This window comes from Lynx canadensis, chromosome D2 (genome assembly GCF_007474595.2).
Source record: "Lynx canadensis isolate LIC74 chromosome D2, mLynCan4.pri.v2, whole genome shotgun sequence".
NCBI lineage: Eukaryota > Metazoa > Chordata > Mammalia > Carnivora > Felidae > Lynx > Lynx canadensis.
The window spans coordinates 32,252,903-32,266,681 of NC_044313.2; the positions used below are offsets into that span (position 1 = coordinate 32,252,903).

General features: G+C 41.2%; 1 protein-coding gene across 1 annotated transcript in view; it reads right to left on the reverse strand.

The window, feature by feature from the left end:
• Positions 1–11,840: 11,840 nt before the first annotated feature.
• The window catches only part of CC2D2B (coiled-coil and C2 domain containing 2B), a 98,977-nt gene continuing 97,038 nt past the window's right edge, over positions 11,841–13,779 (reverse strand). The window contains exon 33 of the mRNA XM_032595157.1: positions 11,841–12,029. Within this exon, the coding sequence (XP_032451048.1) occupies positions 11,841–12,029 (189 nt within the window). The remainder of the gene's footprint in view (positions 12,030–13,779) is intronic.

Below are 13,779 nucleotides of genomic sequence, written 5' to 3' on the forward strand. Positions count from 1 at the left end.
CGGCAGGCGGCTCGGCGTACAAAGCCAGCGCGGGGGCACATGCGGCCCCGCCGCTGCCAATCTCGTCTCGCGATACAGCCGGGTCACGCCGAGCCGTCCAATCGGCGGCCGGGCCGGGTCCAGGTGCAGCGTCTGGCTGCGGCTCGGAGGCCCCAACCGGGACCCGGCGGCGTCAACCCCCGCCGGCCCGGCGCGACCCGGTGCTTGGAGCTGCCCGGCAGCTCCACCACCACCTACCGTGAGGCCCGCCCGAGCGGCGGGCAGAAGTCGGAGGAAGGCGCCGGAGAAATTACAAAGTTCATCCTCGTTCCGGTAGTCAATTTGGTCATGCCACTCACCTGCTAAGAACCTTCGATGGCTCCCGATGCCCGCGGAGGAAAGTTCCGAAGCTTCAGCTTGGTGTTTTAAAACTCATTGCAATGTGGATTCAATCTGTTTTATCTCACATCATTACAGCCCCGTTTTACATCCTAGGATCTGCTCAGTGGCATTACCAATCCCGCACCCCCCCCGTAAATGTTTTTGGCCGTTGCCGAAGCACCTAAAGCGTTTTCTCTGTGAGATTCTGCTGTCTCTTTAAGTTCCACCTCGAGACCCACTCCTTCCAGAAACCTAATTGACCTCCCCCCGCCCTCATTTCCTTTGCTTTAGAGATTCCCGACAGCTTTGAATAAAGTTGAGGTTACCTTTAGTAACCTAGTTTGTCAGATTGAAAATGGACGTAAATAATCATCTATGGTCTTAAATCAGGAAACTACAAAACTGTGGAAACACTCCAAAACCAAGTAAGGTGATGTGGGACCTGAAATATGATTCGCAGAAATCTAATCAATTGTATTTTAACCTTTTTGGTAGACTATCACAACAGAAGTGCATGGTCAACCCAGGACAGTGATGCTCACTTTTCTGAGAATGCAGAGCAACCTCTTTTAAAAAATAAATCATGGAAGCTTCCCCCTTTTACTTTGAATTCTTTGTCCCCAAAGATGCATGATAAAGAGATACTATAAAGTGATGAATGTATGTTATATAAATCCGTTTTACTTATCACACTGACATCTTGATAAATTTGAAGAACGGCCGCAGATATGTATATGAACCATGTGAGACCACGCTCATGCCCAGAAGAGAGCTACAGGAAGTAATGGCAAGACAAGGAAAACCCAGAAGCAGAGATGGGCAGAACCCAGCCCAGCGCAGCATTGTCCAGGGAGAGGCTGCCCCAGCCTATCTCAGTTGCAGGGTTTCCCTAGAGAGGAGAGGAACACATCAGGCTAAGAGCTCCATCCCATTTATAATGCAGTTTAAATAGTACCTACTTCCTCAGGTTCTAATTCATGTCCACTAAGCAACTTTATGACAATAATTTGGCATCCCAGTAACTTAAATGTGCAGGGTCTATTTAAGAACCTTTTCAGAAAAATAGGTCACAGACTGTAAATCATCAGTGTAATAAGTAGGTTGTCTCTCGTGGTTTCTACTTTAAGGATGTTATTCACTGGGAGGTATTTGTTCACAGTTTTCATATTTTCTGGATTTGCCTCCTATGATGAAAGGACCTTAATGTTCATGCATTTTATAGATTTGTGTGCGTGAGTGTGTTTGTCTATATATACATATATAACTTAGATTATAGCTCCCTAAAGTGTAAATTCAGGTTTATTACGATTTCTTCATTAATTCCTTTGGGGCAAGCTGGACACAATTAGGTATGTACTTAATTCCGAAATAAAGTCTGGTTTTCATACATACAGTTTATTTTCTAAAGGGGAAAGAGAAACACAGTAAGTGAGCAACAACAAAACACCACGTGGTGACAAGTTCTGTGAAGAAAAAGAAATAGAAATAGAGACTAGAAAGTGACAGTGACTGGACATTGTTTTTTGATAAGGTGAGGTGTGCAAAGGCCTGAGGGAAGCAAGGGAACGTGCGGGTATCTGGTGGCTGAGGGTTGCAGGCAAAGGGAACAGCAAATTCAAAGGCCCTAAGGAGAAGGCACGTTTGGAATGAACACGGAGGTCCTTGTATGCTTGGAGTGAAGAAATAGGAAAGACTTGGAAGTCTTGGAAGCAGCAGCCAGGAATGGTATGAAAGGATGGAAGTAAAAAAAAAAAAAAAAAAAAAAAAAAAAAGAGGCAGAACTTCTACAGAGTGAGCAGAGTGAGGAAATTTGCAAAGGGTCCAGCCTGCCTGCTGCCTAAGGCACAAAATGGATTATGCAAAGATGAGGATAGGACCAGATTCTCTGCAATGCTTTTATAACTCAGGAACTTTAGGCAGTAAAAGGCCACTGATGTTAAATTGTTTAATTTTTTTTTTAATGGATGCATGCAAAAGGTAAAACATTCAAACAGAAGACTGTATGGAGGGACTAGCAAATCTCCCTCTCTCCCCTAATCTCAGTTCTTCCTAGAGGCAACATTAACTCTATTTTGTTTTGTACCCTTCCAGAAATAGCCAAGTACTTCTAACCATGCATATACATAATGCATGCTCCATTTTGTGCACACATCATCACACTTTATGCCCTCTGTTGTGTACCTACCGAGCTTTGTCACTATTTTGTCACAATTCTGGTGAACATTCAGTAACAGAACATCCAGGATTCCTTTCAGTGGCTCCATTGGATTCCACTGACACAAAGGACTGGACGCCCGAACTCTTGGGCTCTGGTTCCTGGTTCTTGATTTATTGCTCCCTAGTGGAGTGCTGGTAATTTGTCTCCTCTGAGACTCATGTTCCTATCTATAAAGTGAACTTCTCTCTCTCAAAAATAGATAAACTTAAAAAAAAATGTTTAAAACAGGTTCCTGGGTGGCTCAGTATGTTGAATGTCTGACTTCGGCTCAGGTGGTGATCTCACAGTTCCTGAGTTCTAGCCCTACATCGGGCTCTCTGCTGTCACTGTGGAGCCCACTCGGATCCTCTGTCCCCCTATCTCTCTCTCCCTTTCTCTCTCTCTCTCTTCCTCTCTGAAAAATAAATACAGTGAACTAGACGATGACTGAGATTGCTTCTGACTTTAACATTTTAGGTTCTTTGTTCTTGCTACACACATGTGACAGTCTTCTGTAAGGAAAGAGGCCCAACACTCTTTATAAAGCTCTGATCATTGTCCAGTTTTAAAGGTTTTATTTTTTTGTTTATTTTTGAGAGAGAGAAAGAGAGAGAGCACGAGTGGGGAAGGGGCAGAAAGAGAGGAAGACAGAATCTGAAGCGGGCTCCAGGCTCTGGGCTGTCAGCACAGAGCCCGACACAGGGCTCGAACTCATGAACCGTGAGATCATGACCTGAGTCGAAGTTGGACACTTAACCGGCTGAGCCGCCCAGGTGTCCCAGTTTGAAAGGTTTTAAATTGAAAATGTATCCTGGCAATTCGTGTATGTACACCAATTAAGAAGTCCAATATTTCTAAAAGGCATATAATGGAGAGCAACCATTCCCTGTAGCACTCCCTCCCCACTCCCAAGTCCTACTCCAAAAGGTAACCACTTTGATCTCTTTTAGCTATTTCTCACGGTGTTTGCTATCATCTTTCAAAATGGCATGCTTATATTATTTCAATTTGTCATTTTAAAATACATTTGTATACTGTCCTGGCTAATGAAAAATTAGATGCTCTGTATTACCTTTCACACACACATTTCCCCCTTCCTTCATCTCCCCAATATATAATTTTAACACATTTTTGGTTACATCCATTTTCAGTTGTTTTCATTGTCATGACTACACATTGTTCACTGTGCAGCCACATGGTCTCCTATAATCATACTTTCCTTTTTGTTTTCCTAGATGCTTTTTCTTTGCTTTCTTCAAGTCTGTGTCTTAAGTTTTCTACATCCTCCAATAGCTCTGTAAAATGTCTCCATTCAGCTTTCGAAACAGTCAAGCCTATCAGATAATCTATTGGTTTTATCTTTCCACTCTTGATTGATTCCCCTGGATCCATCTAATGCTGACACTCTAGCTCCAATATTGATAGATTCTCTCTAGAGCTGATGGCTGCCTATCCTGGGTTAGATTCCTATTCCCAGGATCACGTGTCTTTCTTTTCTTTGACTTACATATCCCAACAGCTTTCTGAGAAAGGGTGTCTGGGAGGCAAATCTTTGAGACCTGGTGTATCTGAAAGTATCCTTACTCTCCCCTCATCCTTGGTTGTTTGACTAGATATGAAATTCTAACCCGGAAATCACTTCCCCTCACAATTTTGAATTCATGCTCTAGTTAATGCCTTCTAGCCCTCTCATTTCTGCCAAGGGGATTGGAGGCTACATGGAGAAGCAGCCTGGAAGGCTGTCTTCACCATACAGTGAACACACTTTCACACGATCTCTCTGTTCTCAGTAGAACCCCCCCCCCCTCTTCCCCACAGTTCAACCTCTTTAGAAAATAAGCTTTCAGACTTCTAGTGTTGGTAAGTAGAGTTGCCTGGCTACAAAGGATGAGGAAGGGGATATTTTGGTATAGCCATTCCTTTTAAAGACTTTTAACTGAGACTGCTATTTTTAACTCACCTCGTATCTCTACCCTTACCTCCATCTTTAAAGTGTCGCAGGTCCTGAGTTTTCTGAGGTTCTTTGTTGACTTTGAAAAGTCCCAACATCCCTGAATCTATAGGCATTTCATTTTCAGCTTCCTGTGGTCTGGTGAATTGGTTATCATGCGTCTATCTACTTTCTAGTTTCTTAGCTTTTATTCACTTGTGTGGTCCACTTGAGAGGGAGTAAATTGTGTTCAGTCTACTACATTTAACTTGAAGTTGAATGAATTATTTCCAGTAAAAGTCTTACACTTTGTTCTTTGCTTGTTTTGATACTTCAGAAGTATGTTTCATAACTGCAGTTCTGTTGGTTACCCCCCAAAATATGTCTTGGGTTGGTCTACTACTATATTAGTTTCCTTGGGCAGCCATAACAAATTATCACAAACCGAGTGGCTCAAAACAACAAAAGTTCATTCTCTCATTGTTCTGGAAGCCAGAAGTCTCAAATAAAGTTGTCAGTATGCTCCTCTGAAGGCTCTAGGGAAGAATCCTTCCTTGCCTCTTCCTAGCTTATGGTGGCTCCTGGCAAACGTTGGTGTTCCCTGGCTTATATGATTCCAATCTCTACCTTCCTCTTCACAGCACCCCCTCCTCTGTGTCTGTGTCCTCTCCTCTTCTTGAAAGGATAGTAATCATTGGATTTAGGGCCCACCCTAATCCAGTATGACCTTGTCTTAACTAATTATATCTGTAAAGACTCTATTTCCAAATAAGATTACATTCTAAGTTTCTGGAGAGACAAAAATTTTTTTTGAAGGGAGGAGCTGTTCAAGTCAGTACAGCTTATTTGTGTCCATTCTCGACATCCTAGCCCAAGGTACCATCATCTCTTACTTGGACCTGTACGATAGTTTCTCAACGAGTTGTATTACCACTAGTTCTATCCTCTAAAGTATTCACCCCCTAGCAGTTGGAGTGGTCATAAAAAGGTAAATCACACCTGTTATAAACATGGCATGGAAGAGTTCCTTGACTACGTTTCCAAACTGTTTTAGCATAATGCAGAATGTTAAAGAGAGTTGTCAAGGCTATTTTTTAAAATAGGGCACAGAATATGTAGACATTTATAATCTCTAATCAACAAGGAGGTATTCCAAATTTGAAAATGCTATATGGCAATGTTCCATTTCCAGGTAAGATGGTTGTGACAGTTAAATTTTATGTGTCAACTTGCCCAGACATTTGAACAAACATTATTCTGAATGTGTCTGTGAGGGTATTTTTGGATGAGATGCACATCTGAATCAGTAGACTAGGTAAAGCATATTGCCCTCCTGTTTGAATAAAAATGTTTTTATTCACAACCTTACACTAACCCACTTGCCAACCCTCTAGACACAAATTGGGTGTCCTACAATTCAATTCAGTTCTGACACTGTCTACCTGGAGTAGTGCCATATCCTACAAACGCTCAGTACCAGAAGACTGTCCCCACTTTAGACATGAATTGCAAGTTCTGGGGCTTTCAGACTTCTGACTGATTGGGTATAAATGAAGAGTTCCGTGACTCCCTCCTCAGGTTTGATAATTTTTTAGGACAGCTCACAGGACTCAGGAAATGACTTTACTATTACAGGTTTATTATAAATGATACACTATGGAGGAGGAGATAGAGTAGGGTAACGTATGGGCAAGGGGTTGGAGCTTCTATACCTGCTCTGTGCATGCTGCCCTCCCAGCATCTCAGTGTGTTCATCATCCCAGAAACTCTCTGAACCCGTTGTTTAGGGCTTTTATGAAGGTTGCATTATGTAGGCATGATTGATCAAACCATTGACCATTGGCGATTACCTCGATCTCTAGCCCCTCTTCCTTCCGTGGGGGTCAGGGAATAGGGCTGATAGTTCCAACCCCCTAATCACATGGTTGGTTCCAGCCTCCATCCAGAAGCTATCTAGGGGTCCACCAAGAGTCACATCATTAGTATAAACTCAGGTATGCTTGAAAGAGCTTCTTATAAATATTAGAAGATACTCTTCTTATCCCTATCATTCAAGAAATTCCAAGGGTTTTAGAAGGTCTTTTATCAGGAACTTGGGACAAAGACCAAATGCATGTTTATTATATCACAATATCATACATTCCTGATGTGGGTGGCCCCCATTTAATCAACTAAAGTTCTGAATAAAACACAAAGGCTGACCCTCCTATGAGTGAGAGAGAGAATTCCTTCTGCCTTAATGCTTTGAGCTGGCACATAGGCCTTTTTTTGGCCTTCAGACAAACTGAAACACTGGAGTTTTGTGGGTCTCGAACCTGCTGGCTTTCAGACTAGAACTTACACCATTTTTTTCTCCTGTGCTCCACGATATCTTGCTGACTGTAGATCTTGGGACTTCTCAGTCTCCATAATTGCATAAGTCAATTCTTTATAATAAATCTTCCTTCCTTCCTTCCTTCCTTCCTTCCTTCCTTCCTTCCTTCCTTCCTTCCTTTCCTTCCTCCCTCCCTCCCTCCCTCCCTTTCTTCCTTTCTTTCTATTTAAATACACAAATATAGGGGCACCTGGGTGGCTCAGTCGGTTAAGCATCCGACTTCAGCTCAGGTCATGATCTCACGGTTTGTGAGTTGGAGCCTCGTGCCAGGCTCTGTGCTGACAGCTCGGCCTGGAGTGTGCTTCGGATTCTGTGTCTCCTTCTCTCTGCCCCTCCCCCACTTGTGCGCGCGCGCGCGTGTGTGTGTGTGTGTGTGTGCGCGCGCGCGCCCACGCGCGCGCTCGCTCTCTCTCAAAAATAAAATGTAAAATATATAAATACACAAATATATGAAAACTATACACATAATATATAAATCTCATTTTATATATATGTGTGTGTATATAGGCATATATATAAAGGAGGAAGTGTAAAGAAATCTATATGGTGGGGATAGTTCTACAATGCACTTAAAGTAGTAAAATGTAGAAGCAGATTTTTAAGTAGACTGTGCAAAGTTAAGTATGTATAGTACAATCCCCAGAGAACTCTTTAAAAAATATACAGCAAAAAAATTAACATATACATTAAAATAAAATACTAAGAAATGTTCAAATAACCTACTAAAGTAGAAAAGAAAAACAGTGGAACAAAAACAGAAAGGAAAAATGGTAGACCTAAATCCAAACATAAACAATGACATTAAATGTAATGGTCTATGCCAATTAAAAAAAGAGACTGTCAGAAGGTATTTAAAAAATAAACCACTGTATGCTATCTGTAAAAAAACTCACTCCAAATATAATTATACAGGTACATTAAAAATAAAAAGATGAGGGGCACCTGGGTGGCTCAGTTGGTTAAGTGTCTGACTTCAGCTCAGATCATGACATCACAGGTTGTGGGTCTGAACCCAGTGTTGGGCTCTGTGCTGACAGCTCAGAGCCTGGAGCCTGCTTCAGATTCTGTGTCTCCCTCTCTCTCTCTCTGCCTCTCCCCTGCTTGTGCTGTCTCAAAAATAAATAAACATAAAAAAGTAAAATAAAAAGATGAAATGTGTACACACACACACACACACCAGGTAAACACAAATCTAAAGAAAGCTGGACTAGCTATATAAACACGAGACAAAATACATCTAAAGATGAGTTTGTACATCTAAAAACAAAGCTTCAAAATATGAGAAGCAAAACCTGACAGAACTCAAAGAAACAAGAGACAAACTCATAATTACAGTTGGCAACTTCAATATACCTCTTTCAGCAACTGACAGAATTAGACGACAAAAACAGCAAGGGCATAGAAAAACTAAACACTTTGACCAACTGGATCAAAAGATATTATCAATAGAAGAATGACTGAATAAACCATAATAAATATATTCACAACCAAGGCCACCACATGCTACACAACTCCAGAGGTCCTTGCACATAAATTATGAGTTGTGTGGTGCATAAACTGCTTACGTGTATGTAGTGGTTCTGCCCACACTTTAGAATACTATGGATCCTTTGGACCCACAAACATATGGCCAATTAATCTTTGACAAAATCCAATGGAATAAAGACCGTCTCTTCAGCAAGTGGTGCTGAGAAAACTGGACAGTGATAGGCAGAAGAATGAACCTGCACCATACACAAAAATAAACTCAAAATGGATGAAAGACCTCAATGTAAGACAGGAAGCCACCAAAATCCTCCAGGAGAAAGCAGGCAAAAACCTCTTTGACCTTGCCCGCAGCAACTTCTTACTCAACACGTCTCCTCCGGAGGCAACGGAAACAAAAGCAAAAATGAACTATTGGGACCTCATCAAAATAAAAAGCCTCTGCACAGCGAAGGAAACAATCAGTAAAACTAAAAGGCAACCGACTGAATGGGAGAAGATATTTGCAAATGACATATCAGATAAATAGTTAGTATCCAAAATCTATACAGAACTTATCAAACTCAACACCCAAAAAACAAATAATCCAGTGAAGAAATGGGCAAAAGACATGAATAGACACTTCTCCAAAGAAGACATCCAGATGGCCAACCGACACATGAAAAAATGCTCAACATCACTCACCCATCATCAGGGAAATACAAATCAAAACCACAATGAGATACCACCTTACACCAGTCAGAATGGCTAACATTAACTCAGGCAACAACAGATGTTGGCGAGGATGCGGAGAAAGAGGATCTCTTTTGCACTGCTGGTGGGAATGAAAACTGGTGCAGCCACTCTGGAAAACAGTATGGAGTTTCCTCAAATAACTCAAAATAGAACTACCCTACAACCCAGCAATTGCACCACTAGGCATTTATCCAAGGAATACAGGTATGCTTTTTCGAAGGGGCACATGCACCCCAATGTGTATAGCAGCACTATCAACAGTACCCAAAGTATGGAAAGAGCCCAAATGTCCATCGATGGATGAATGGATAAAGAAGAAGTAGTATATATATACAATGGAGTATTACTCGGCAATCAAAAAGAATGAAATCTTGCCATTTGCATCCAAGTGGATGGAACTGGAGGGTATTATTCTAAGCGAAATGAGTCAGTCAGAGAAAGACAAAAATCATATGACTTCACTCACATGAGGGCTTTAAGAGACAAAACAGATGAACATAAGGGAAGGGAAGCAAAAATAATATAAAAACAGAGAGGGGGACAAAACAGAAGAGACTCAAAAATGTGGAGAACAAACAGAGGGTTACTGGAGGGGTTGTGGGAGGGGGGAATGAAATCTTGCCCTTTGCAACTACACGGATGGAGCTAGACAGTATATTGCCAAGTGGAATAGGCCTGTCAGACAAAGACAAATATCATATGATTTCACTCATATGTGGAATTTAAGAAACAAAACAAATGAGCAATGCGGAGAGAGAGAGAGAGACGAACCAAGAAACAGATTCTTAACTATAGTGAACAAACTGATGGTTAGCAGAAGGGAGGTGGGTGCAGGAACGGGTTAAATAGGTGATAGGGATTAAGGACTGCACTTGACATGATGAGCAACAGGTGATATATGGAAGGGTTGAATCACTATATTGTACACCTGAAACTAATAATAAAGTACTGTATGTTAACTAACTGGAATTAAAATAAAAATTTAAAAATAAAATCACATATTTTTAAAATAGACAAATGAAAAAATGGTTCATTACACAGTTTCAAAATTTTAGGGAAAAAATTTTAGTTGAGAAATCCATACACCTGCAAAAAAAAACCATATGATACAGAACGGTTCTCTATGCTTGCCTATGAATACTTTCTACCTAACTCTTAAGTGGCCTATCAATTTGAAAACCATAAATGACTAACAAAATAGTTATGTAAATATTGAAGGTGCCACAGAAATGAACTGCGTGAGTTCAGTATTTTTTTGTCAACATTGTCTTTCCATAGACATCATTTATTGCTACCCCAATCAATATGGTTGACTTGCTAATAACAAAACTTCATAGAATATTCAAATAAGAACAAAAATTCTGATCAGCTAGGGGATACACACACTTAGGTTTTAACCTTGGAGAAAAAGCGTTCTCTTCACCCACATCTCTACTATTTTACTTAGGTAGTCACAAGTTTCGTCCAAGACTAACATCACTGCACATAAATGAGGTCTTCCCTGGCACCAGCCCATGCAGGTGCATTGCAGGACAGAATTCAGACTGAGGAGTCCCTGGGGATGTATTTGGGGGGATCTCTGCTTGTGAGAGTGACCCAAGAAACTCCAGCTTGTGGGAGAGGTGAATTTTCTTTCTCCTGTTTTTACCTCATACAAAAAAAAGCTTTCATCAACCTTTGGAAATCTGTACCTTTGGTTTTTTTTTTTTTAGAGTAAGTAATTATGCGACATTTAAGTAAACTGTATAAATACTTTTCTCAGTGAAGCACAGAACAACCAAATAAAAGAAAATACAGCGCTTCTGACTTAGATCCCTGTCCACTCTCTCTCAAGGCTCCTAGGATCTAGACAGGCCTCCTTGGAGTCACTGCTGGGAAAGGAAAGCAGCAGAAAAGTGCGAGAGGCAAAATGGCGGACTCCTCACTAAGGAGAAAAGGAGCCCTGAGATTTGGTAAGACCATTTTCTCCCTTTCTCACAGAATCGGGAAAGCATGTTAGAGCTTCTTAGGAAGCCCTTCCAAATACTAGGAGCTGAAAGAACTTCAAGTCAGTAGCATGCCAAGTGAAAACTTTTAGGAGGCCCCAGAAGTTGACCTCAGCCCCACCTGGCAGATTTTTCTTTTACTCTTAACCAGTGAAATAATCTTTGGAGAGGCAATGACCTGGAGTTTGTACTTGAGTATTTTCTACCTGGAATTGCATCAGACCCCGCATCAAAAGTACCAGCCTCACTTTGGTAATGACAACATTCTATAAGGCGGGGTTTTCACTCTTAACAGGTCATCAGAATGATCTAGGGAGCTTGTTTAAAATAATGTGGGTTCTGGAGCTCCACTCCCAAAGGTTCCCATTCAGTAGGTCTTAGGGGGATGTGGGAATTTGCATTTTCAACAATGGTCTCCAGGTGATTCAGGTGAGCTGGTGTGATGCCTACGATTTGAGTAATACTGGCTTAAAAGGTAGGGGCCAGAATTGCTTCTTTCCCATGATAAGACCCACTGTAGACAGTGACCGAAGGCCACCAGACTGACTGAAGTGTTTTCCTTGAAGAGGTCAGGAGGTCATCTAGACTCATTCTCAAAGGTTCAGGGAGTGGGTCTCCATGGTGCCTAACTCTATAAGAGAACCAACAATCGGGCTCACATTTGGCTGGATTTGAGGATAAGTAGCAAAATCTAAAGTACCGGAAAAGTCTTGATTGCTTTGGGTGAGGGGCCCATGGCCTATATATTTTTTTTTCCTTTTTCCTTCTTCCTTTTCACTCATGTCGAGCTAAGGAAGCCAAATAGACCCACACAGATAATACGTTGTTTGGGTATGGGTGAATGTATACAGCTAGAGCAAATTCTGTCTGGGGAAATTCAGAAGAGTGAATTCCAGTTTGATACACAGCGTCAATAATTGACTGCACATCAGTGTATGGCATCTGCATAGGAAATCCTGTGACCTAGACAAAAGACAGAATCACATGTAAACCCATGCTACAGGCATGTAGGCAGTCAGGAATTATTGTATGCAAAAATATTACAGAAGCCTCAAAAAATGGTAGTCATGTAGTAATGTTATTTTCTAGGTGCTTACAATTGATGTGGGAAACAAAGGCAGAAGAAAATGGTAGATAGAATTAAATTTCCTTATAACCTGCAGCCCATTGACAAACACTTGAGGCTGGCGGAGTAAAATGTTTCTCCAGGAACTCCCTGCTATCTTAATGTTAATGCTTTGCTAGAGGGAAAAACAACCTTAGCTTGACAATAGCTAGGCCTCCAGTATCTCTGAGTCTTCTTTAGCATATGAAAATCTCACTGGAAACTTCCCCTGGACTCTACCTCCCCCACTCGAGAGTATATAACCAGTCTCTCCTCCTGCTCCTGGGGCAGCTCTTTCTGCCCACCGGTCCTGTCCCCATGCTTTAAAAAATAACCTTTTTGCACCAAAGACATCTTCAAGAATTCTTTCTTGGCCGTTGTCTCTGGACCCCACAGACCCCACTATCACCCCCAAAACTTCATCAACCGTGTTCCGGGAACAGTACTAAATGCTTCACATACATATTTAATCCTCAAATAACCTTATGAGTTAGGTTCTACTATAATTCCCACTTTCCAGAGAGAGAGGAACAAAGCCAGATACCATAGCCCTCACACTTAACACTCCAAATACGTGCACCCTTTCTAGAATAGCAAACTGCCAATGGGAATATTACTTGGTCCTACAAATGAGGTATTTAAGTGAGCATTATGGAAGAATTTATTTAACACTGATTCAATTTATATTTATTAAGTGACAACTGTGTGACAGGATTAAAGGATTATGGTACATGGTCCTATGTAAAATTATCTATTTAATAAGATGCAGATAACAATCAGAAACCTCTTTCAAGCCTTAGATTGCTTACTTCAGGAGGCTTTTCTTGATCCTTAAATCTGTTCATGTGTTCTTCCCATGTGGTTGCAATAGGATGCTGTCCTTCCCTAACTTACTTCGTAAACTAGACTGCAATTACATGTTTTCTGGTCTGTCTCATTAGCCTGTAGTTTCTGTGAATGCACAAGATTGTATCTGTCTTGTTTACTGTCATAACCCCAGTGCCTAACACAAGGCCTGTCACATGTAATACAAATAATAATAAACATCTGCTGAACACTTGCTAAGTGCTGGGTGCTGTGGTAAGTAGCAGCTCATTTAATCCTCACCAGAACCACAAACCAGATTAACTATTTTTATCCCTGTTTATCTTGCCCAGTGGGGTGGAAAGTATAAAGGAGTTAGGTAACTTGGTCAAAACTAGTGATAAATGGTTGAACCGGGGTTTGAATCCAAACCACAAGATTAAGCTCAGGTTTATGATTATGTGTTACTAAGTAGATAATTTTACAAAGAAAGTACACGTTTTAAACCTTGGCTTATATTAACCTCAGTTTATATTGCTTTGCTTATCTGTTTACCACTAATTCTGTTTTTTTAATGCAAATAAAAGCAACTTCCTCTCTATTCATGAATAAATAGCACCCACAGATCCCTCTTTGACAGCTTAAGTACTTAACTCCAGACAGATTCCTTCTTTTCTTCTCTCAGAGGGTTTTCCTAGAAAATGTCTAGTCTACGAGATGGTAGGGGGAAGGAATCTCACTCTTGGGAGGCTGGGGCTTTCAAAAACCCATTGGATCAATTCACAGGGAAGAGTCAGTGACAGG